General features: G+C 41.6%; 1 protein-coding gene across 3 annotated transcripts; it reads right to left on the bottom strand.

The window, feature by feature from the left end:
- Positions 1 to 147: 147 nt before the first annotated feature.
- Positions 148 to 23,551, bottom strand: Gbeta13f (guanine nucleotide-binding protein subunit beta-1). Of its 3 annotated transcripts, none has more exons than XM_071781143.1 (7): positions 22,878 to 23,551; positions 11,853 to 12,401; positions 10,016 to 10,161; positions 9,455 to 9,748; positions 8,841 to 9,042; positions 8,499 to 8,715; positions 148 to 8,325 (listed from the first exon to the last, which is right to left on the bottom strand). In XM_071781143.1, the coding sequence occupies exons 2-7, from the start codon at positions 11,907 to 11,909 to the stop codon at positions 8,219 to 8,221; spliced, it is 1,023 nt and encodes a 340-aa protein (XP_071637244.1). In that variant the 5' UTR covers positions 11,910 to 12,401; positions 22,878 to 23,551; the 3' UTR covers positions 148 to 8,218. The 3 variants fall into 3 exon arrangements, with proteins under 3 accessions (XP_071637244.1, XP_071637246.1, XP_071637245.1); XM_071781145.1 differs by lacking the exon at positions 22,878 to 23,551 and adding an exon at positions 21,373 to 21,682; XM_071781144.1 differs by lacking the exon at positions 22,878 to 23,551 and adding an exon at positions 15,593 to 16,281.
- Between the last annotated feature and the right edge of the window lie 1,585 nt (positions 23,552 to 25,136).

The raw sequence follows: 25,136 nt of genomic DNA, 5'->3' as shown, positions 1-25,136 counted from the left end.
TATAACGTTCGTTAGTTTAAGTTCATAGAATGTTCAATATTTTTCTTGCTTTTCTATTTGAAATAAATGTGTTATCTTCAAGACTCGTTTTAAATGCGGGAACTTTGAAACTTTGTTCGAAAGAAACGGCAGGTGGTGGAATGGATCGACCTTCTACTACGTACACTTTATTTTTGTGTCCACACTCACATCAATTATATAATAATAATAATCATAATAATGACGATGGCGGTGATGTCGATGAACCATAATTAATAATAGTAATAATAATTAATCCGTAATTATGTGCAATGATAACCGGTCGCACGCGAAAGAAATGGTAATCTCTGTCACGTTATTAAATATATTATATCTTTACCGTCGCCGCCTCTCTCTCTCTCTCTCTCTCTCTTGTCAGCCTATGGCTTCCAAACAGATCCCAGATGGATCTCGGATCGTTTATTCCTGCAGAAGCTATCACCTTGTCACTTGGCAAGAAGCTCTTGATATTATAATATATTCATATAGAATGATACCGCGTGTAACGAAACTGTTCCCCCTTCGTCGTCAAACTTCTTTCGTCTTTATCACTTCCCGTACTCCATTTCGTTTTTTGTTTATGCAGGGGATATATACGAATGTATAGTATACCCCTCCTTCGTCCCAAACAAACGTAAGGATTACATTTCCGCTAGGATCGTTTATAGTAATAGATTTATAAATATGCACGTATATATCACCTCGCTCCTTCGCACAGGCACGCAAAAATCAAATTTGGTATCTTGTTTGTTTTTTTCTTCTTTTTTTGTATCTTTGTTTTCTTCTCCTCACACTCACCACCCTTATGTAGTATTATGAGTTCTCGTGCGCTTCTTCTCTCTCGCTCGCACTCTCGTTTGCTCCCTATAATTGTAAATTATTCTTCGGAACGTATCGAGTGTCAACCAAGAGCGGATCAATGATCGAGAATAAGAGAATCGCGCGACGATTCAAGGATTAGGTTTCTGTTTGTGCGAATATGTGACTCTTGTCGTCATTCATCGATCGGCTCTTTATCGACACTTGCACGCCTCTTTGGGTTTATCTCCTCGTACTATCGTATCGTTATCGCGATCATATTTATGGTTGTTAACCGTCGTGGTTAATGATTATTTAATGCGTTACAGTCCTTACACCTTACGACTTATGGTTTACATTACAGAGCTTGTTACAGAGAGTATCTTACGTACTAAGTTTCTCTTTCCAAAAATTGGAAAGTTTTTACCGATTTTATTCTTTCTTTTGTCCCTTATTGTAGGGGTCGTCGTCAACTTCATCGTCGAATACGTACAGTTTCGTCGATATCAAAATCGAACGGCGCCTTTATGGGAAAACATGCTTCTTATTACCCGCTTTGTTTCTCAAACGAGAATATAAAAGAAGCAATTGTCCTCGATGCAGTACCAGACTTAATGTCGGTTACCCTAATTTGCAATCACGAAGTAAAAGCAACAAAACTTTGTCACACCTGTCGCATTTCCATTTTTTTTATTTTGCAATTTGATTTTTATTACAAGAGATTGTTTATTACTTTGACACTGAAAAACGCGTCAGTCTTTTGCTCTGATGCAATAAAAATAAATCCTCCCTCGCTCTCCTTTCTTCCTTCATACTTTTTTCATACTTGTTCCCGGTTCGGACGAAGCTTCGTCGTAACTTAATAATTAAAAGCGATGCATTTTTATTTCATAAAAGAGCGCGATTTATAAGTTTTCGCGGATAAATTCTGGCAAACTTTGTACTTTGATTTATAATTGTTTTATAAGTAAGATTGTGATTGTAACATCGCGAAAAACTGGAGATGGAAAAAAGGTAAATAAAGCAATAGGGATAAACAGTACAGTTGTTGGCCACTCCACTGAATGATTGGCTACATTTTAAAAAATTAAAGATTATAAAGAAATACAATTAAAATGCTTTTAATTATAAATACAAAAATATTTAAAGAAGAGTATTAAATATTTTTGTATTTATAATTAAAAACATTTTAATTGTATTTCTTTATAATCTTTAATTTTTTTAAATGTAGCCAGTCATTCAGTAGAGTGGCCAACAACTGTACTGTTTATCTCTATTAATTTTATATGAAGAAAAAATGCAGAAACAATATTTTTAGTCCAAAGATATGTTCCGAATATCGTTGATGAATGACATTAACTATCTTGTTAAAATATATCTTTTTTATTTTCAATAGGATTATATACCGTCTCGTCAATATTTAATTACGTTAAGAAGCGTGAAAAAATTAAAGTGCACAAAAATATAGCAAGTTCACCAATTCCTCGCTTTTCTCCTTCATGATTGCAGATCGAATGCACCAGACTTTCATAACACTAGATTTACAATAAAATCACGTAAAAATCGTTAGACGATTTAAGGCGTGTCTAAAGGAAACTTTACAAAACCATAACGTCTCAGTGATGAAGCTCATAAAAATTTCATTCTCTCATTAGAATTTCGAATCACGCGAATATGTTAATGAGAAACGCTGTGAAGGGGAATCGAGTTCACGCTATTAATATATGAAGTAACAAAAGCTCATGTTCTCAAATTCGCTTAGAAGAATTTGCGTTTGCACATCCTCTTAGGTATATTTACGTATCTGCGTTTAAAAAAACTCGCCGATAACTATAACGACTTAGGACATTAAAATTGAAATATATTATCGAACACTATGCAAACGTGGCCCTCGTTATACTCGTCGTCTTCTTGACACCGGGTTTGCGATGATGTTTCTCTGAGCATATCAATCGAGCGCTCGAATGTAATAAATTCTTTACAACAAAACGCAAATAACAAATAAATCTTTAAAACATTTATTTACTTGCAACGATATTCTCGTGAAAACAATTTTTATCGCGGTTTCCTTTTATTAAATTGCACAGAGAAAAACGTACAAGAGAGAGGGCCAAGCGATTTTCACGTACTCGTTCATGTATGTACAAATTATGCAATTTTTCGAAATAAAATAATTAATCAAACGCCCCTATTCGTCCGGCGCGATTTTCATTTCATGTCACTTTAGAAGCCGCAAGACAGGAGAAATAGATACAATCACATTCTGAGGTAACTTCTAATGATTCCTAATTGTACGCAAAACTGCATCCTTTCAATCATATTCAATAATAAACGGGTTACATCGCTCCATTTTCTACGTCTGATCTATTTGATGATCAATGAACGTGTGTAGATGACTTCCATATGCTCGAAAAAATCATCTCTAGGTTGTTCCTCGCGTGAGATTGTTTCACTATTGCGGAATGTTATCTTGGATGTCATATTACTGTGGTAAATTTTCCGGCGAAAGTTTAAGTAAATAGATGCGATATTGAAAGCCAACGTAGCTTGTTACAGCATAAAAATGTAATTATGTGTATGTGTGTGTATATATATATATATATGTAAAAAGATACCTTTATTTTATTTTTCTATCTGAACGATCTATCCAATGGCCAATCAAGCGGACAGATAACTTTTGTGCTCGAAATAATTAGTTCTGGATTAATTTTCGCGCAAGCTTTTCTACTGCAGAGTATTATTGGACAATACGTTACGATGAAAGTTCAAATAAAGATGTAATATCGAAAGACAACATAATTATTCATTACAATAGAAATAAATGTAATTGCTTGTATGTGTACAGACACCTCTCTTCATATTTAAAACATTTAGATGGAATGGAATGATTTGATAATAGGGTAAAGAAAAATTTTGAAATTTATCCCTGATTCAAATATAATGATTATCCATCGCTATAACTCGACGAAATTCGTCTTTCCTCAACAGATCTCTTCCGAAACAATTCTTCTTATCATACGAATGATGATGAGTTCTGCGACAGGGACATCCACGAGATATAACGTAATTATGTCGTAAACAAGAAGCGATTTATCAACGAAGAAAATCAATACTTCGAATATTCACGTGCCTCGTGGTAATGTCCTCTGTGGCAAAGTGACTATAGGCGAATGACCTAGGCTAACCGTCAATAGTGATTAATTATCATTATTTATATACGTATATATATTTTTTATATATAAAAAAGTGATGAAATATTTGTAACTATCTACCATTTAACAGTAAAGACGTGTCTCGCTCTCAATATTCAGTTGTTGAGTGAATGTACATTCCTATCGAATAATGTTCACTAATATAATCTTCACTCGATCTTCATCGATACACTTTTCACTCCACGTCTTACAATTAGTTGTTTCGCACGGCCACGTCCTCTTGCGTATTTCTTTTTTTAAACTTTAACATTGGCTTGCACGTTATTTAATGTGTGTTTTATGTATAATACACGAATTATATATCGTAATGTATTCTTTTTTTTGTGCAATAACTTGAAAGAGGCAGTATTCCCGACGGCTTCTCGTCGTCCATCGTAAAACAAGTCACGAAAGTGTCGTCGGCACATTCTTCACGTTTCTTCCCTTTCTTTCCTCCTTTCCCCCTTTTTTTAACTACATGTACGCGTATACACTAGTGACGTGGTTATTCTATAATTGAAATAGGACCCAATATCGGACGCCATAATCTTGTAGGACCTCGTCTTAGCAGGGCACTGTTTTACGATATTAACGAATACGTAGCGAAAGAAAAGAAGGTTCCTCGTGTTCAAGACCAAAACGCAAAAAAATGTCAGGATAACGAAATCATAAGACACGCGAATGCGTCACTTACGAAGGGAGGAAACAGAAAGCGGGGGAAGAAGCGGTAAAAAAAAAATAACGGAAAAATAACGCCACGTTTAATTCTTTCCAAATATTTTTATTTTCTTTATATTCTTAAAAGCTCGAAAAAGAGAGGAAAAGAAAAGGCTGATTTCATCAGAGCTGTTTTTATGCCGTGATTTTTCCTCCTGCGTCGCAATTTATCTACCATGTGTGCCATATTTTCGAAAAAGAAAAATAAATTAAATAGTTAAAGTCAACATACGCAAGCTTATTTGCGCGAACAAGGATACGTTTAAAAAAATTATTTCTGCTTACAGATTTACCTGCAGGTCTTCTTTCATTTTTTACGCGCATACCATTAATATGACTAGAGGCTTGATAATTTGTCAATTTTACGTTACTCGCCAGATAATAAGACTTTTTTCATATTTGTACCAAAAATAAGAAACCATATCGTTTCAGGCTTCAAGGTACAAAAAGAAGAAAGAGCCCCCTTGGAGAAGCCACGGAATCGTGAAATGCAAAAAGCACAGATCTGTTTCCATTAGTCTGCTCACTAAAGTTTCCTATTCCTTCGTAATTCTCTGCTCTAAGATTATTCCTTCTTTCGTTTCAAAGTTATATTGAAAGTATCGAAAAGCGGGCGCTTTACTCGCGTTTCTATCTCGCATTTTTAACGTAGCGCCCGATCTCGCATCGAACTTGGGAAGAATTCTTAATAATACAAAGAATCGAAGGAACAAGGATCTTCTCTTTCGAGACGGAGAAAGATCTTTTGCCCGTTTGATATCTAACAAGTATAAAGCACGTAAGCGAGATTAGTTTTTATACATACGTCTAAAAAAAACCGATTTTACGAAATTCGAATGTTCGAAGTTTGCAACATCTCTCGAAAATCGTCGGAGATTAATGCTCGCTTGCTCCATAGCCAGATTACATTTTTTTTTTCACTGGGAAAGAAATTTTTCGATAGTCGCTTTCCGGAATCCACGTCTTTTTCTCTCAATTTTCCCGATTTTAGCAACCGACGCATCCCATAATTTTTATCGTGATACACAACAACTTTTCGTATATATAAATTATATATTTTATTTATAATTAAAACAAAGATTCATGGAACTCCTATCGAATTAAGGTATTCGTTTACCACAAATAAAAAGCGCATCACGCAATTAACTACATATATTTGTGTGTGTATGTGTGTGGTGAATGTACAAAATTCTTAAAAAAAGAAATTTAAAAAAAACACTGTTGGAACGTGGTTGCCGGAAGGCGATTGGACCATATAATCCTGCAATATTAAGAAAAACCATCGATCTTATGTACTTATATATTAAATATTAATAATTATAAATTACGATCATCGTTAATATTAATATTATAATTATTATCATTAATATTATTTTAAATGCATACACAGTTTCAACATTTATTTCTGACAAAAAAAGGTAGGAGATGAAAGGAAGGAAAGATAAGTAGTGACAGCGCGGAAAAGAGGGATATAGGTGAAAGTTATACAAAAAGCTATCGAAAAAAATACGTACTTACATGTTTATGAAAAAGACCGTGACAAACAAAATGCGATAAACAAAAAGTATCAAAAAAGATAATAATGACAAGGGGAGGAGAGAAAGCTTAGTCTCGCGGTCCTTTTTATTAGCCTGGGATTCTTTGGGTCCTATTTCAAAGGTACTTTTAGCACGACTCTTTCGATCGAGAGCACGTGCCCGCCTCGTGCACGAGGATTGATTGGCGTTCAATCGACAGTGGGGAAGAGATATCGCCGAGACGACAGCCGGGGATCAATTCTTCTTCACCTTCTCGCCATAATCAGAGATAATTGGATAGAGGACGGGGAGAGAAGGTTCAGGTATAGACGCTATGAACTAAACGATTACACATTACATTAAACGTACTCGACACTTTACGCTGGCCAGTCATTTCATACGATTTTAACGCGTTCGCGCTGCAAAAGCAGACGAAACTATTGTTTTCTCCCGAACTCTAATATATCGCTCCTCGAATTCTCGTACTTCTCTCGTGGACGTCAACGTCCCGATGAATCGAATTATTTATCGAAAGAGCAACTATGTTCTATATTCAGAATTTGTTTCATTTATCCACGCATTTCGTGTCTCGTTTTCTTTTTTTGATTGACAATTGGCCGCGCGTCTCTCGTTCTCACAACTCTCTCGTTCGATCTCTTTTACAACATGCTCAGTCGCTCTTACACTCGCAAAAAACGTTGACGCGGAGCGGCCTATGGCAGAGGTCTATACAAAATAAATAACGATATATCTACGAAATCAATCAAGAGGGTTGTGGTGCTAGTAATAGTAATAATAGTAAGTGGTGCGAAGTCGGCGTATTTTATGGTAAGAAAAGTGATCATCTCATCTCATTTCATATATATATGTATATATAGCGCTCTTTTCTGCTCGATCACTCGGTGCTCGTGCACGAGGGCAAAGCTCGCGTGACGAGTATATGCGAATTAAATGTATCTCGAGGCTGCTGAACGATCCGCGCCGTTCCTCCATTTTCGCGTGCAGGTGTATGCAATTCGCGTCGTGAATCTCCATCGATACACATGTGCGTTCAATGTGCGCCATATAAACTCAAACGCATCATTACGGGACTATTGTGAGCTTGGCTGTGCTCGTCTCTCTCATCTTTGAGTCGCGACGCAATATTACGATTACGTATCGTATCATGCTCGATAAAATCTCGTTTCGCGTATGGGAGAAATAATCTGTAGCTAACCGCCGGAGTAACCGTTGACAACGTTTTCTCGGCAGTGAACGCTTGAACCTTGGTTCGAGATGGAAATCTCTTGACGATCGTCGGCGCGAGATTGTCGTCCTTCGAACTTCGAAATCCTCGACTGGGAGTACCCCCGTGGGAAAAGAACTATCAAGTGAAACAGCACGTGCCTCTCGAAGGTTCGCGAAGAAAGTCCTTGAGAAAGGGGAGGATAAAAAGAAAGTGCGCGCCCAATACCGCAGAGTTCTTAACTGTCGGCCTTGTTGTCGGCGCTCATTCTCCATTCTTACATCTCGTCCTTCGCTGCGCGATCTTTTGCCGCAATGTGTCTTCGTATTCGATCCAACTCGAGCCAATTCTTCCTAGAAGCGTTGATATTCGTGGTCCTTATCGCCGACTTTACCACGTCGCCAAGTCAAGTCAACTACGATGCGCTTGCCGCGGGAATCTTTTTTACCACCACAATCCAAAACGTTCTTGAAATCGACGCCGTTGCTGTTGTCGCTGCTATCATGGCTCTTGATACGATCGTAATTGTTATTGTTGCTGCTACTGCTGCCATTGCTGCTGCTACTGCTGCTAATCCGGCATCCAAAGTTTCTGATCAGCGTCAACTCTGGTGAACCTGGCGGATTTTTTGCCAGCGTCGTGGCTGCTGGCACGTCGACTTGCTCGGTAGTCAGATGGTGGTACTTGATTCTTATGCTGTAAATTGGTTGACTGTTGGTTCTTTGAAGGAACGTCCTGGGGAGAGCCCCAAGTTAGTTCCAAATGCGTAGGAACGAATCCCAGGAGCCTGTCGCTACCGCCATGCCGTCTTCCGTAACGCCAAGACAAGACACGCGATTGTCATGCCCAGCAAGAATTCCTAGAAAACAATCATGGCAAATATTTTTTAAAAATAGTAAAAACAACATTATCTTTTATTCCAACGGTCAAAATCGTTAGAAAGAGCAAACATGAAAATAATTATTGAGAGAAGGGCCTCGAATAAAATTTCTCTTCTCTCTTGAGGAGACTCGTGAAATACCGTCAACCTACCAGCTCGCTCCGTCTTCATAGAATCCCAAACGTTACAGTTAAAATCGTCGTAGCCCGCCAGCAATAATCTACCGCTCTTGCTGAAAGCTACACTGGTGATACCGCAAATGATATTGTCGTGACTGTACATCGCGAGTTCCTGGTCCGCCCTAATGTCGAAAAGTCTGCAGGTCGCGTCGTCCGATCCCGTTGCGAAAGCGTATCCATTCGGGAAGAACTGTAAATAATATGTCCAAATTAATAAGTTAATCCTTAACTAAACTTTTCTCGAAAATGCACTGATACTACCGTTACGAAACGGTAGTTCTTCTAATTTTTTAACGTAATATCTTAACGTCTCACCGTGACGGCGTTTATGTCACTCTCGTGACCCGGGAAGGTCTGCTTACAGGAGCCTTCACGAATGTCCCACAACTTCGCGCTGGCGTCGCACGCACCAGACACGAAGGTGCGTGTATCGTGTGCCAACGACAGAGACATCACATCGCCAGTGTGCCCGATAAACGAGGTGCACTGCTGGCCGGTTTCGATGTCCCATAAAGCACTGTATCAGAACAATTCAGCGTTCTAGTTCGCTCCATAATCTTCAGGAGTCTTCATCAGGATCAATAATGGAAAAGATTTGGGAGTAGGAAGAGGAGAAGGAAATTAAATTTTTGTCACTTTCAATATATTTTTATTGAATTTTATTAAATTTGCTAAACGCAATGATTTGCGTTTCATAAAACGTACGTCGATTACGTAAACGTATTTGTGATACTTTAATTCTTCTGAATTAGAAAATATAAGAGACGAATAAAGCGAGAGAGAGAAATTGAAATTTTCATATATTTTATATATTTATATTTTATTTCGTCTTGCAAAGATGGTTTAGAATATGGAGGATATAGGATTTTTTTGTTACACATAGAGTAATTTCCCCGGTCGTCTGTCACAAATCTCTAGGTAATACTTACCAAGACATGTCGCCGGAGCTGGTGACGATTTGGTTGTCGTCATAGAATCGACAGCAGGACAAGTATCCAGTGTGACCCGGAAGTTCTCTGCTCACCCGCACATTCCCTTCCCTAGTTTTAAGACTATAGATGGAACAGATATTGTCCAATCCACCGCACGCCACATAACTACCCGAGGGAGCGTACGCACAAGTCATTACCCATGATGACCGTAATGGGATCGCGTGAACCTTATTGGTAGTATAACTATCCCAAACGATCAGTTTGCCATCTTGCGATGCGGAGACTAGGTTCCTACGCATAAGAAATAAAATGTACACTAATAAAAACTTAACGCAATGAAAAGAAATTTCCTCTATTTGAATAATTTTGTATGGCTATCATATTTTAGAATATCGTAAAATAAAGATCTATTTCTATCTATAAATATGTACTTTTCTATTTTCTTAAATCCTCCTTCATCTCAAAATTCACTACTACTGTTACTAAAATTTCACGTTAAAATGACCAACAGTTTTGCTAATCGTCATCGAATCATCGTGTTTGCATTTAACGTCATACCTCGAGTCACTTCCCCAGTGCATCGCATAAATTTTAGCTAAGTGACCGCGAAGCGTACGTCTCGTTCGCATTTGTATGCGACCGATAGGTTCCATGCCCGATGTGGCCTGGGCCAAGGACGTGTCGCATGCTGCTTTCCTGGCATCCTGCGGCATGAGATCACAGACAAATTTGTAAATTTGCGTCGGGATCTGTTTCTCGCGTTTGATCCCTAACACACGCGATAAAGCTTACGATAAGAAAGCTCGTGATAAGAAAGAGACCGTCGTATCGCATGTAATTATTCGTTATTGTTAGCTGCGTAAGTAAAGTATGACGAGGAAATCTTATCTGAACACCGCCATGTTATTCAATGATAATTAAAGTTTCGAGATTTCACGTTGAAGCAGCATCTTAATTGGAACACACACATCCGTAGTGAATATACACATCGTCGCGAAAATTTAATAAATTCCACGTGAAAACTTCGTTTAATGTCATGCCCGCGTATACACGAGTTCAGCACAAAAGGTCAAACGACGATCACGACCGAACATGTTGTTGAATTAAATAAAATGCTGAAAATTTTCATGAAATTCAAGGAATTAGAAAAAGGAAATACGTGGGATGAGGAAGAAAATTTCGTTGAATTGTCAATGGTGCTCGCGTGTCTTTACTCCGCGATATTATGCCGCACTGCCTTTGGACTGACCTTTAAAATTGGATTATAATACAGTAGTACTTAAAGTGACTTAATACTAGAGTATATTGGATATAACTCTTTGCCTTTAGTGCTAAAGATATACTAAAGATGTATATACAAGACCATTGTTAAATGATTTCTAAAATAAGACCGCGCTACTCCGCAATTCGTTTTATAATAAATTTTTATCGTAACTTACCGTATATTTAATCGATGTTAATATTTATTTCTCGATAAAATAATTTCAGATAAATTAATTGTATGATACTGATAAAAAAATATCAAAAGTATCATTTATTATCAATCAATTGATATCAAAAAATCGTTATACATTGTACAAAAAAATATTTTAGATATTGCATTCACGGCATACATATCCGTTACGCATATTGGTTATTTTATTTAATAAGCCATGATCCCAAAAAAATCGTACGCGTCATAAACAATTAGCAAACAAGGTCGATAGCGTTATTTTCTTTCATCGGTAAGCGCATATTTCCGCGCATACCGTGCGAGCGCGTGCATTTTATACATGTATAAAAGGGGAGGGCAGGAAAGGGAGCAGAGAAGAAAGAGAGACGAATACATCGAGAGAAGAAACAAGACATGGAGTGAGGGAGAGAGGGATGGTGGCGTATTGATCAGAGAAGCGACGGTTATGCCGCGCCCTACCACCCCACCACACTACTACCACCACTAGCCGGCTCCATATTCTCACAACTATACGGAAAGTCATTCGCCATAGAAAAATATCTCTCTATCGTTAAAATTTACGATAGCCACTTTAACGTCCGGAGCAAAGAAAGCCGGAAAAGAGTTACGTAAAATTGCAAAATCTGGTGTAAGAGAGGAATTAGTCGATTCGATCGTTGAAAAAGATCCAATTATGATGATTTCTCTCTTAAGAAGTCTTTACTTTATTACAGGGTTAAAATGTTTAGCGTGTTGCATTACTAATGGATTATATATTTGACATATAATTGCAAATAATTTAATAAATTTTTCTTTCAATAAACGCAAATATATATAGCAATAAGGTGGTTAACAAATTATTCGTAATGTTTTCAAATTAAAAATATTTTTAAAATGTACACACTTTTTAATGAGTTAAAGAGGAAGAAACAATGACCTCGAAGCAAAGAAGCGGGTACTTACCCGAATGGCATTCTTCAGCGTCTCCGCTTCTTGACGAAGGCTTTCGAGCTCGTTCATGATGTCTGGCAGATGACGCGCGTGCCTTATGAGCACCCGTTAACGGGTCCGAGATACTAGGACGTCGCGCGTGCGAGAGGAGTTGTCGGGAAGGGCTCAGAACGCAATTTCTACGATGATGACGGATGGCGATAACTCCTGTCTACGATGCCTACTCTCTGCGGGAGAAAGGCTGAATGCGGGGCCGGTGTCACGCCGTCGATAGCGTTTTTGATGGCCGGTGGCGAACGCCCCCGAACTTATCACTCCCGTAAGGCAAGGTGAGAGGTAAAAGAAAAGGAGATAAATAAAAATGGGGACAAGGATAAAATTTGCGTCTCCTCCTAAATAAATCGGGACTACCACCAGCCTCACCCGGCCCCACCTCCTCGCCCCCTGCCTTCGTTACTGCAGCGGCTTCCGCTTCCGCCGCTACCACCAGAGCCAGACCACAGCTGACTTCTCCGCCCCTCGCGCCAACTTCGATACTTCCCGACGAAACCGTTGCCACTTCTGAAACACAAAATATCAAGTCGGTCAGTCACAACTGATTAACAAACAGAGCCTAAAAAGTATTTCTATTCATAATATCACTCGTATCTTTGATTCGCAAAAAAACACTTAAATTCTTTTAAAAATGTTGTCAAGTCATATAAAATAATTATAAATGTCATCGTTGCTTCACCACGACGTTAAGATTTATCCCGTGAAGAAGGTAAAGGTGTTGAATTAGCGGCCATATATCATGATACCGCAGATGATGAACGGAACGTTATGTTTCATGCGGATGACGCGCAATTTTAACGCATTTGATGGTTCAAGTAAAACGAACAGGCGGCATGCCTAAGCCGTCTTCCGCAAACGTCTTCCGAGAATTACAGCGGTTTCTTAATGACAGTAATAGATAATCGCGTTGATTTTGCACGCGGCACAAAATAGGGCCTTATGCATGCGTGTCGCAAAAATCTACGCCTGAAGAAAGTCTAAAGAGTCAGATAACATGAGAATATTGCTGAAACTATTAAATATTTATACATATATTATATTTATATATATATACTAATAATGATAAATTGAAGTTTCTAACTTAAATATGCTTGCTGTATCATAGTTTGGCTCGTATGGCTCACTAATTGGCACGCGTGCCGCTTTCAAATGTAACACACCAGTAAAAATAAATAGTTATTTCCAGATACGCGTAATGATTCGTATCGCTCACGTATTGAAGAAGGTACTATGTTTACCGCGAGAGAAGCAAAAATATATTAAATCAGAAGAAGCTCTGCTGCATTAATGATTGCAACATTTCATTTTAAAACTTGTACATCGCATAGAAAAGAATTATAATTAGAAAAAATAATATAATTGATAAATTGGAGTATCTTATCATTGAAGGAAAAGATTCATAGATTGTACTATCGGTGCACGGATACTACACTGATGAATGATAAATCACGTTAAAATAGATCCAAATCAAGCTAGGACGAACAAATACGAACGCACATTTACGACAAACATGAGTATAAGTATAACGAGCTTTTCTCATTCATGTACCAAAAAAAGGTAAAATGTATTCTATCGCACTTCGCACTCATCAAAGCAAGCTTGTTCATTCGCTTGTTCGCTTGGTTGGATCCGGCCTTAGACGACTTTGATTAAAATGATCGGAGAAAAATAATGGAAGAGTGCTTCTCTTATCATGCATACACGCATGTCGAATACATAAAAAAAAATATACATATATATAATTATCGCCTCGCTAAAAATATTTTGGTTGTATGGCGCACATTGATATTTTTATCGCGACTTTTCTCCCCTTCGAGTTCTCGCGACTCCGGAGATTCGAGTTCTCGTCAGTGCGTATTTTTCCTCGAGAAAAACGTCATCCGCGCGACGTGCATCACCGTCACGGTGACGAGCGATCGGTTGACGCTGGTGCGACTAGTTACTGCAACGTAATATCAATAAACTCGGAAAACCGATAATTGACTGAAAAGTACTGACACGTGTGTGTTTGCTACTTTCATTTCAGATAAGTTACATCACGATTTTCGCCATCTAGTTTCGTTGGAAAAATAAATGTCGCGCTTTTCCATTACTGTGGAAAAAATTTATATAACATCGATATTTGGAGAATAATTTTATGCATCGATATTTTTCATTATTTAAAAGAATCTCTTTATTCAGAATTCCATGGAATTTTTTTGTCTATTATATTCTAATATTTAATTAATATTCAAAATATTTTATTAATTTTGTTGAGAATAACAAAATAATGGAAAAAAATGGCCCTATTAAAAAATATTTTCAAATCAGAATTACAATGCTTATTACGATTTTTGCAAACATAAATGTAAAGATTACATTTAAAAAATGCGGAATATTCCCTTTACTGACACACGATAGAACAAATGGTAAAATAATAATCGATTATTTTCGCCCCAACCAACTTTTTTTTAGATGCAGATAAACAGATCTTCCGAATTTATCGACGCGACGCCACAAATGTTAAAATTTTTCCCCCCGCGAGAGAAAAGCGGATATTTCTCAAATACTACGTAATCCTGGTTGTAAGAGTTCTCTCCCTATCATGCCATTCACAAATTACCGTAACCAATCGTGTTCGAACAATCACGGATACGAAGATCCGCGGGGCGTCCTTCACCTCCGCGAGATCTTGTGACCCGGGGAAACCGAGGGTTGTCGATCTAACGCGAGGTGTTCTCATTTTCCGAATGGAGCTGGCAGCGAATGCGAACTTGGACGCACGCGCAAATGAGACTGGAAAACAAGCACTTTTCTGAAAACTAGGGTACACAACGCGAATTAACTTGACCATGCTAATTTTAATGCTTAAGAAAAATCTGGCAAGCAGCTAAGGAAAGAAGAACAAAATCGTGGGAAATATTTTCGCGCTATATCACAAATTCTTATCACAAGTTATCTCACGTCTTATATATCATCACGAGTTCTCACAGAAAAAACAAATTGGTAGATCGCGAGTCAGAAAAATTTAAATTTTTTTATTGAATTCAGTAAAATAGACTGTCATAAAAACTTGATGAGATTAGCGCTCATCAATAAAAGAAAAGAAATAACAATAGCACAAAAGTCATGTACTGGCTTTCAATAAATCGATGTATAAAGCGAAAGAAAGAAAAGGTCAACTGATAAAACTGAGTAGTGAGACCGGCATTTTCATGCAGCTTCATAGATAAAATAATCATTCGGGGAGTTAATTTACGTTTTATTCATTTTTGCTTGAAGATATTTATTCGAAAACGAAGAAATTAGAAACGTGCACGTTAGATAAAGTGCAGTTCCATCGTTTAGATTGTTTAGAACGGTATTGCAACCTGCATAAGAACGTCATCGATGAATAATCGGCGGTCGCCTCACGCGACGGAGTCGAGGGACCAAAATACAAAGGTCGGCGGAAACCTCGGGGCTTTTGCGCGTTATCGATAACGAGAAAGGGTGCTATTGACAACAGGGAAGAACGACGTCACGTAGTATCGTTCTTCCGCTTTTCTCTGACGACGCGCGCCATTGTCCCGGCTAACTAATAGCGAGCAGCAAGAATTCCGCGGCGGCTTCGATCGTAGGGAGGAAAAAAAGAGGAGAAAAAAAAAGAGACGACGACGTCCTCGCTCACGAGGGCGTCGAGATGGAAAGGGAGGTTTATACGCATCGATGGAACTCACTCGGTCCGTCCCACCGTCACCGCCACTGCTGTCAGAGGAGCGTCATCGAGGCCGCAGCGACATAACCTCTCGTGAAAGAGTCACCACTACCGCCACCGTCGCTACCACCACCACCACCAGGTCGAAGCAGACGACGTACAACCCCGTTAAAAGCCTTGTCGCTCGTTACCGCCAGGTTGCGCCCGTCGACACGCGAATCGCGCAAACAAAACTCTTCTCCGACGATGGAGAACCTTGGAGGGGCTAGCGACGCGGTTTTATTTCCGGTACCAGGTACCACTCGGAATCGCGAATCGCGGGGTTTTGCGGGGCACTGCGGAGGAACACGTACGCACGCACGTACGTCAGCGAGAGGGGCACCCGCTTTTTCCGTCGCGTTTCGCACGCAACCGTGAAAGCGCAACGCGAATCGATGAACGTCGCCGTTGCAGCTCGCCCCACTCGCCGCTGCCGTCAATCTTTCTCTCTTCTATCCGCACACCCTTTGCACTCGTTCGACTCGCCCGCTCTCGCTGCTCGATCGTCCTTGTTCCTGCGAGCGCGTGATTCACAAACGCGGGAGGACAATCGCGGACCTCGCGCACCGCGCACCGCCGACGTTAGGACGAGGGGAACCCGGTTAGTCGCGTGAAAAGCAAGTCTGGCGACTCGTCGACGGAAAGGACGACGTCTCGACGATCTCGAACCACACCCAAGGAAGGACGTGGTTTCAAGAGAAGGCCGGCCGGGAGGACGAGTCGCCGGGAAGTGGGAGAGACGACGCTGGCGCCGTACCGACCGTCCGACCGGGCGTCAAGAGGACGCCGTCGTCGCTGCCGACGATGACAGGTTGCTGCACGAGCTGCTGCTGTTGCTGTCGTCAGCAACAACAATCAACAATCCAATAATCGAAAACAGTCGTCGGCCAATCATCGCAATGCAAAAGAAGACGACGCACGGTTATCGTGACCGGGGAATACTTCTATTAATCTTATTTCATTACGTCGTCCAAGTTAATGACAATGACAAAAAATGAAACAAGATTGACGATAAAACATAGCCCATCGTTCTAAAGAGATGTTGATATTGGCAGCGATGATTGATATGACGCATGTTGTCGATTAGGGATACGATAACAATCGGAGTTCAGATCAGAAACGCAGATTAGCCTTGAATCGACGTTGGTCAATTACCGTATCGAAAAGTGAAGCTGGTTCAAATCGATACTACCATTCAAAATAGCTCGTTGTATCGTAGCTGACAGATGGCAACGTGCCAAGCATCAGCCGGCGACAGTCAATGCCGAATCAAACTCGGTCTTTGAATGACGAAAGGATTATTTTCACAACAAAAAGGATATAAAATATACCATTTTCTTTCTTTACAAAAAGCCTTTGTAATAACTTAATAATAATATTCGTACATAATAATAATTATGTACAAATTTCTCGACGATTTAAAAAATAATTTCTAAAATTTTATTCAAATAGAATTCTAAAAAGTTTTTAAGGCAGAGTAACATTTCAAGTTCAATACACTCGACATACTTCACGTTTCATTATCGTGTGGCTCGATCTCGAGACTGAACATTTATTAACAACTTTTTACTGTCCTTTTTACTAAATCTACGCACCCGAACCAAGGTTTTGTCCGCTTGAGAGAATCGGAATTCGCTCTTGACATCTCCGATAAGAAGGCAGCGTCGAGCGCGAGAAACGACTCGCAATGCGCCACGAATTTCATTAGTATAGCCGTTCTCCGGGCTAAGTTCGCGCGACAAACACTCGAGAGCCCGGCGGAAGAACTCGTCCATTATCAAATCTTCCCTAGGTCGTCTCCCTTCGGCGGACTCCCGGATGCGCGAATGGGAGCAACAGTTGAGCCACGCGGGTCAACGTCCAATGCAACGATCTCGCTCTTTCGCTCTCTGGCCTCGCCTCCGTTGCGTCTCGGCCCGACCGTACACAACCGCGGGGCTGCCAAGTACTCAACCCCACGCCGAATACTCGTCGCCGATGCCTTTGGCAAACGACTGCTCTTTGGAGCACCGGGGTAAAAGGGGAGTTGGGCAGTAACGCGCGCGGAGCGACAGTTGGTCGACAGACCGGCAGGTTCACCAACGTTACACCTGCCGTTCTATGTTTCTGGTTACTTGGCTAATCGCTTTATGATTTATCATCCTCATGTTCGGTAAGCCGACATTGTCGTACCTTTGTGCCGTAATTTTCTACCTGACCCGATACGAGCTACGATCTGATTTACGGTTGCCCGACTTTCATGGTCGCTCGATTGAGTTTCGCCCCCGGACTTCACATCCCGATTCGGTCTGATCAAAGTACGTATATTTGTCTTGACGGAAGTAAATTAATAATGGAGAGAGAGAGACTGCCGCTCACCTTTCTCCGAAATTAAATCTTCCAAGTTACAGTTCATTAGTTTGAACTCACGCTAGTCCATAGAGAGCTAATGTCTCACTTTGGCACGGAATCATCGACGTCTTAAAATACGCCGTGACGCAAGTGCATCGATCGATCGATCAAGGCTCGCCCGAGCTGCAACTCGCACTCGTTTGCTTTTTTGAGCGTACATATTTTTTTTTTTTTTTTTTAGTAACATTCGTCTCGTTATTTCATCGAAGTAGCGAGACAGAAGTAGCAAGTGCGATACACGTTTAGGTCATCGAATCCTAGGTGGGGGAGATGCGGCACATCTCCCGAGACGCGACGCGACGAGGTGAGAGGCAGATACAGGTGAATGACGTCAAGAGGTAGGCGATGACGTCAGAAAGTAACCTGGAGTAGCAGGCCGCGTGGCGTTGCAGATTGCCCGCTAATTTCTAGATGCCGAGGGAGAAGAACGCGTCCTCGTTTCTATATTAGGACCTAATGCAATATCCAACGGGACGTTCCTTTTTTTTTCTTTTTTTAAAAGTGTCATCGCGTGGGAGCTGCTCGAAAAAAAGGCGGACGATAAAGCGTATTTGATTTTATTTAAAAAAAAAGCACCGTCCGGTCGAAGATAAATGCACGTCTAAATGCGCATGTGACTCTCGATTGGTCGCATGCGAGGCAACTGGACCGTGTAAATTACATTCAATACGCGGCCTGGTGTACAATATTGATCGTGCAGCATCGACATCAATGAACGGCATTTATACCGCGAACGTGGTTCTGTGCTAGAAAATGAAATCGCCGGTGCTACTTTTATGAATGAAAATAGTGCCACGAGAAGAAAGTCCGAGCCCGACGACTTTCGCGACGAGCCAGATTCCCCACCCAGGAAAGCTCCGTGAATCGAGTTTACCGAAATCTGCGAGAGACTAAATCCAACGATAATCGCATCCTGGCGACTTTATCGCGACCAAATACGCTGCAGCAGAACTTGCAGCGTTAAACCCTGTCCTAGTTTAATGCAGTCGCGTGACGTCATTAGGCGTGCCAAGAAGAATCGTTTAACCGCATAAAACGCATCTGTGAGATTTTTTCCAAGTGTCAGCAGTGTCCCAGTTTTGCTTAAGATAATTCGCGTAATGTAATAACCACTGTAAAACTTCGAGATAAGCGAACAATATTTTGTTCGCAATATAAAATTCCGCGGAAAAACAAAAGTACGTTACACAATTTAAATTGAACCTCAGTGCACGAGGGAAATTATTATTAAGACAATTATTAAACAAGTTTCTGTCCTTTTTCACCACTGCTTATTTTTCTCACGTTCAAGTAACTGTCTCTCTACAAAAAGGGCCGATATCTCGACGGTTGGCAGGGAGGGAACAGAAGGGCATGATAAAACAGGACGTGAGCCCATAGGAGAGGAGGGCCGGCGACAGAGTGACTAAAGAGGGGTTTAACTACGAGACACATCATCCAGCTCGAATACGTTGACCCTTTCGCATTCGATAAGTAGTGCGACCTACTAACCGTCCTGTAAGCCGCGATCGCTATATTAAGGGACCCGTCGCGTCGGGTGTTTTCTATCGGAGAGAAGCATCTGCACAAAGCTTATCGTCGCCACCGCCGTTCGGCGCACGTGACGTTATCCGCCGCAATGATGAAATTATACACGGAACCACACGCGAATAGAGTAACAGCGGCCCTGGATGGGTCTAAGCCTCCTACGCAAACATCGCGCAACCGAGAACAATGTTCGATTTGCAATACAAAGTGAAAGGGATAGCGGCAGAGACGCCTTCGTTAAATAGAAATCCAATCCTACCGGAATTAATCTAATTCGCTGGAATAAATTTTGCGAAACTTCCCGGAAGATACATCTCGAGAGACCAAAGACTCCAGAACTAAGAATCGATTTACGTCAAGACAGACTTTACGGAATAATTCAGGGTTTCCTATAAATAGTCCTATAAATAGAACTAAAGGAATGTAACTGAATGGATACGAGATGCGTTACTAGTTGCTATACGCTAATACGGTCAATATATACGGAAAAATTCGCGAAACTTCTTTCTTATCGAACGCGCATTGCGGTTCCGATGAAATCTCGTGGGAATTGCGGAAAGATGAGCGATTTATCGCGACACGCAATTGATTCCCAGCTCAGTCCCATCGGGAGTGCCGATAACGCCGATATCATCGCCGACGCGTCTCAAGTGGAACGCTGTCAATTGAACTCAAGACGCCACTTGTCTTTAGCGCGCGCGCGACGACGACGACGGCTTTATATTTCGAAGCAATTAAAACCGATTAAGACAGCTGCGGCCGGCAATTGGCCGGCCAATTACAAGACGGAATGTGACGCGTCGCGAGAAACTTTTTTCTCCCGTTGCCCCACCAAGATCGGAACGTCGCCGAACATTTCTCCTCGTCTGTCGCGCCAAACTCGAGTCCCAGCGATCTCAACGTTGACACCTGCTACGACGGCGGGCAACAACGGGTCGCCCGCCTACTATCGATCGTCTATCTTTCCTTATTCTCGACTTATTGCGATCATTAACCCACGACCTGTCGTTTAAGGTTTATTGTGCGAGAAATGCCAAAGATCACTCTCGTAAGAAGGATCGTGCTACGCCTTTCTTCGCTGTTGGGCGTCATTTTCCCTGTCAGACGATCGTAAGTGAGACGGTTGAGAATCCGCGATAAAAACTCTGGTGATAAATACGGTAAAAAGAAAGAAAGGAGAGAAAGAGATCTGTCCTCATGATAAAGCTAATTATCGCGCGATGGAATGGTTCCATGTAATCCGGTAAACGTCAGAATTTTCGTGCTTCTAAAAACGGCGACAAAACAATTTTGTATTTAAAGAAGGTTTATTGAAGTATCGAATATGGAAGAGAATGCAGAATTGAAATATATTAAAGTACTAAGCTGAAGATAAAGTCGCTCGTGCCACAAGGCCCATAAAAAAATATATATTATCTTGTGATAAATGCGAAAAATGCGAATTCAGCAAGGTATACATTTAACGCTAACAAAAGTCGAACATAATCGCCACTTGTTATGTAAGAAAATTCAGAGATCTCGCGTTGCATCACGCTTTCCGTTCTCAGAACGAATATCTCGCAAAAGGTTCAGTGGAAACTACCAGTTACCAGTTAAGAGTTAATCTTAGCAGGAGCAAGAAATACTCAATCAGTCACGTTATTCAACCACTTTTTATCACTCCTATTTATGATTTCTATATAAACTTGTTCGTGACATTTCCATTAAATTTAGCGGTTCTATTTTTAACAGATGAGCAATGTGTGATTGCCACATCGTTCAATCCATTCTCAAATAAGAAAACGCCATAATTTCATAATTAACGATCGATCGTTTGCTCAATTATTACACCGAGCTTAGTCCTACCTGATTAAATTGAACAGCGTCACAATCGCCAATCTCACCGCAAACTTTCGTCGACGGCAGGCACGTTTTCCCTCTTCGGTTTCCCACGGAAAACAAGCGAACGGTTTTCCCCGTCAGCCTACGCGTTTCTTACACCGCGAAAATCCAACTCTCGCTAGTTACTCCGCGAAGAGACGAACTTTGTTTTCGCGGGAGGGAACATCATATATTATGCAAAGCGACTCGCGTTACGCGCATTGTGCGCCGCGAGATAACCCGAGTCGTCGTCAAACAAACGTCATAGGCGTCGCTCCGCCGAAGCAAAACCGGTGTGCCCGAGACTGTGAGACACGCAAACATTCCTCAAGACGAGAACGTCGAAAATTACCGCCGCGTAATTTCGCGGCTCATCAAGGCAATCCACCTTCTTTGCGAATATATTACATTACGTTTTTTCCTTAACGACAATAACGAGTATAACGACAGACTTTTACTCAATGTAAAAAATTTAGAATAATGCTGTGATTCGTTTTAACAAAACTTACAAGGATTATATAAATAAGTACTATAACATAAGTAAATCAATAAATAATTATTAATAAATAAAAATAATAAATTAGCTCAATTTTACTAATGATAGCGTCGATACTGATTAAAGGAGCTGTCACATCTGGGTGGAAAAAATTCCAACGATTTCGCACGAAAGCACGAATTAACAAAGTGACAGATTTCACTGACGTTTCGCGAATGCTCTCACAAATATCCTATACGAGCTACGACGAGGAAAGTCACCGGGCACGCAGGAAGAGTCTCGTTATCGCCGACTCTGACTCATCGCGGTTAGAATACACTTTTTCAAATCTCTTAAAACGCATACAACCGCGAGTCTCCGCGCCAATCTCGTGGAAATCCGCTCCAATCAATGATCCCATCGATAATGCATCCAGACCCACGTAATCGCGACGCTCAATCTATTTCCGGACACGGTCGCCGACGGTTTCGCGCAGCCGACAGCCGACGGCGCGGCGCGGGCGGCGAGACCGATCCCCTCGCGGATGAGCGTCGTAAATGTAGCGCTACGACCGCGACGTCGCGCGACAAACGAGGTGAAACCGAAGGAGCGCGACGTTTAACGGGCGAGAGTCGTGGACCCAGGGACGGCTTTCACAGAGAGTAAAAAGAAAACGGATCTCTCGCAGGCTCGCACGGGGCGCGAAAGGCTTCATTCGGATTCGGAGAGTTTCGTCGGAGAATTCCGCGAGAATTTACGAGGCTGATCTCCGCTGTCGCGATCTCCGGAGTCGGCGTTTATCGGCGACGGCGTCACGTCGTCGGGGCGAACGAGCGATCGAAATAACGGCGAACGGCAAACGGCGAGATTTTGACAGAGAGCGTAGGCCTAGGCGGCCGCCATGATGGCTCGCGGCGGTTATCGAGTCTCGCGCGAAAGGGCCGGCCGGGAAGAGCGGCGCATCCGGAAGTCCGCGAGGAGCCCGGAACGCCGAGCTAGCAAAAATGTTACATACCTGGAGCTCCCTGACGGAGCCGCGGTCGTCGGAATTCCCGGCTTGCGACGCTTCGGCCTGTCCGCTGTCCCTCTCTCTCTCTCTCTCGCTCTCCCCTTTCGCACTCTCTCCCTCTGCTCTTCCTCGTCGTTCTCGGCTGCTCGGCTCTCACATCGATGACTACGCACTTTCCTCGTCACACCTCCTCGCCTCGAGTATCGGCGACTCGAGTTTACTCGTCGTACCTCCTCGGAGGGGAAACACCACCACTGCACCCGTCGCTCTCTTTAAGGTTAATCGTGATGCACGACGCGACGATGACGGGCACGACGGCGAGAACGACGACGGCGACCGAAGGCAGCCGTAACCGCTAACCGCTACGCGTTATCGCGACAGCGCGGGGCCGAGCCGAGGCAGTACGCGATTGCGGGAGACGCGCAGCTTGAAACGTCTCTCGAGACGCACGACGGCCGAACGTCGGCGATTGTTTTCATTCGACAACACCGGACACACGGAAACTCAAACTCGGAACGAGGCAAGCGGAGCTGCTGCTGCTGCTGCTGCTGCTGCTCCTTCACGGATCTGGCGGGCGGCAGGCGGCAGGCGGCAGGCAGGGCGGGGCTCCGTGCTTCGACTCTCGTGAACCCCGTACGGCCGCGAGTCGCAGCGCCGGCAACCGATGATTCCCGAGCGCCGCCGAACTCGCCCGACGCCGGCCGGCTTCGCCATTCGCTGATTCGTTACTTTTCAAACGCAACCGGCGCGCGGCCGACGACCGACTAGCCCAGTCGATAGACATTTAAATTTTAAATGGAATTAATTCCGGGAAGCGATTTTTTTTTACTGTTTCGGAGGGTCGTGGGTAGTAAAAAAAAAAATCGCTTCCCGGAATTAATTCCATTTCAGCGGCTTTTTCGGGCTCTATCGACTGGGCTAGACAGTTTCAGTCTGTTTCGCGGTCGCGTTCTTCGAGTTTCGTGTGAATTACGCGGGTGTCGAAACAAGAGAGAGACGATCGTCCGTAGAAGCCTGTTCCGCTTCGACACGGCGCGACGTGACAGACGAGAGGCCCGCGCCCGTGGACATCCGGCGTCGACAGGTGCGACAGTCCGACAGTTCGAAAGGTAAGTGCTCGATTACTGGCACTGGCGATACGTGACCGCCATATCTTTGTGATTCGCTCGAACGGCGGATATTTTGTGCGAAATTGAAACCTAGCGCTTCCTTCACGCGAGTTCGACGCAATCTTACCGTTTCTAAAATGTTTCTGTATATCGAAATTATACGCATTACGCGATAGTTTTTACGTACATTACGTACGTTTTTTTCGTGCGGTACGTGATAATGGCGTACGTTGAAAGGCGAGGAAACGTCATTAAAAAGGAGAAAATTTTACTCCAGTGAAGGGGATCTCTCGTCTCGATATACGCTGATAAAGTCGTGAATTCTCGGTATCTTGGCCGTAATAGCCAATTCCTGTAGGTATCCGCGCTTCTCTTTGTCGTACCGACGATTTCACAAATGGCTCTAAAGTTCTCCGACAGAGACCGCGATGACTGCGAAGTTGTGCATCCCGGGGATCGCCGGCGCCGGGATCGCCGAGATGCACGACATATCGATATTGCCTCGTTTAATCAAAATTCCGTTTATTGTAAAAATGTTCTCACACCGGCAGATATGCGCTTCTGATTTGACAATAGCGTAGATTAGTATCAAAGAAAAATGTTTTGAATTATGTATTTAAATATACGAATCGTATTTGCATCTGTTTACAACTTTATAAAGCATTTAAAACTTCTTTATTTACATTCGTATAATAAGAATGTAAACTTTTCTATCGCGCACAAGTCACATATTTATTTTATTTTATCTCGAGTATATAATATGCCAAGGTAAGTGATCATGTGGAAGGCGAATAGAAGGAACAATTAATCGTTATATGCCCGTTTATATAAAATTTTTTATATAAAAATATATGTATAAATTTATATAAAATATGTTCATATATGTTTTCTCTCTTTTATATAATCTCTATCCGTATATCGGATAAATAATAAGATTAATTAAAAAGATAATTTTATAAATAATTTTTGCATTGTTTTTTTTTTACAAAAAGTAGAATTGAAATTGAATTCTACAATATTCTATATACATATAATCAAACTTTGTATACGATTATTACATTTCTATATGATTAATATGGACAATTTTTTTCTCATTTCCTCAAACTTCACTTTTTATAAAAAATACAACGCGATTATTTATTCTTTTCATTACCTT

This window comes from Temnothorax longispinosus, chromosome 6 (assembly GCF_030848805.1).
Source record: "Temnothorax longispinosus isolate EJ_2023e chromosome 6, Tlon_JGU_v1, whole genome shotgun sequence".
Lineage (NCBI taxonomy): Eukaryota > Metazoa > Arthropoda > Insecta > Hymenoptera > Formicidae > Temnothorax > Temnothorax longispinosus.
Note: the sequence above shows the minus strand (reverse complement) of the source record. Positions and strands in the feature narration are given on the sequence as shown.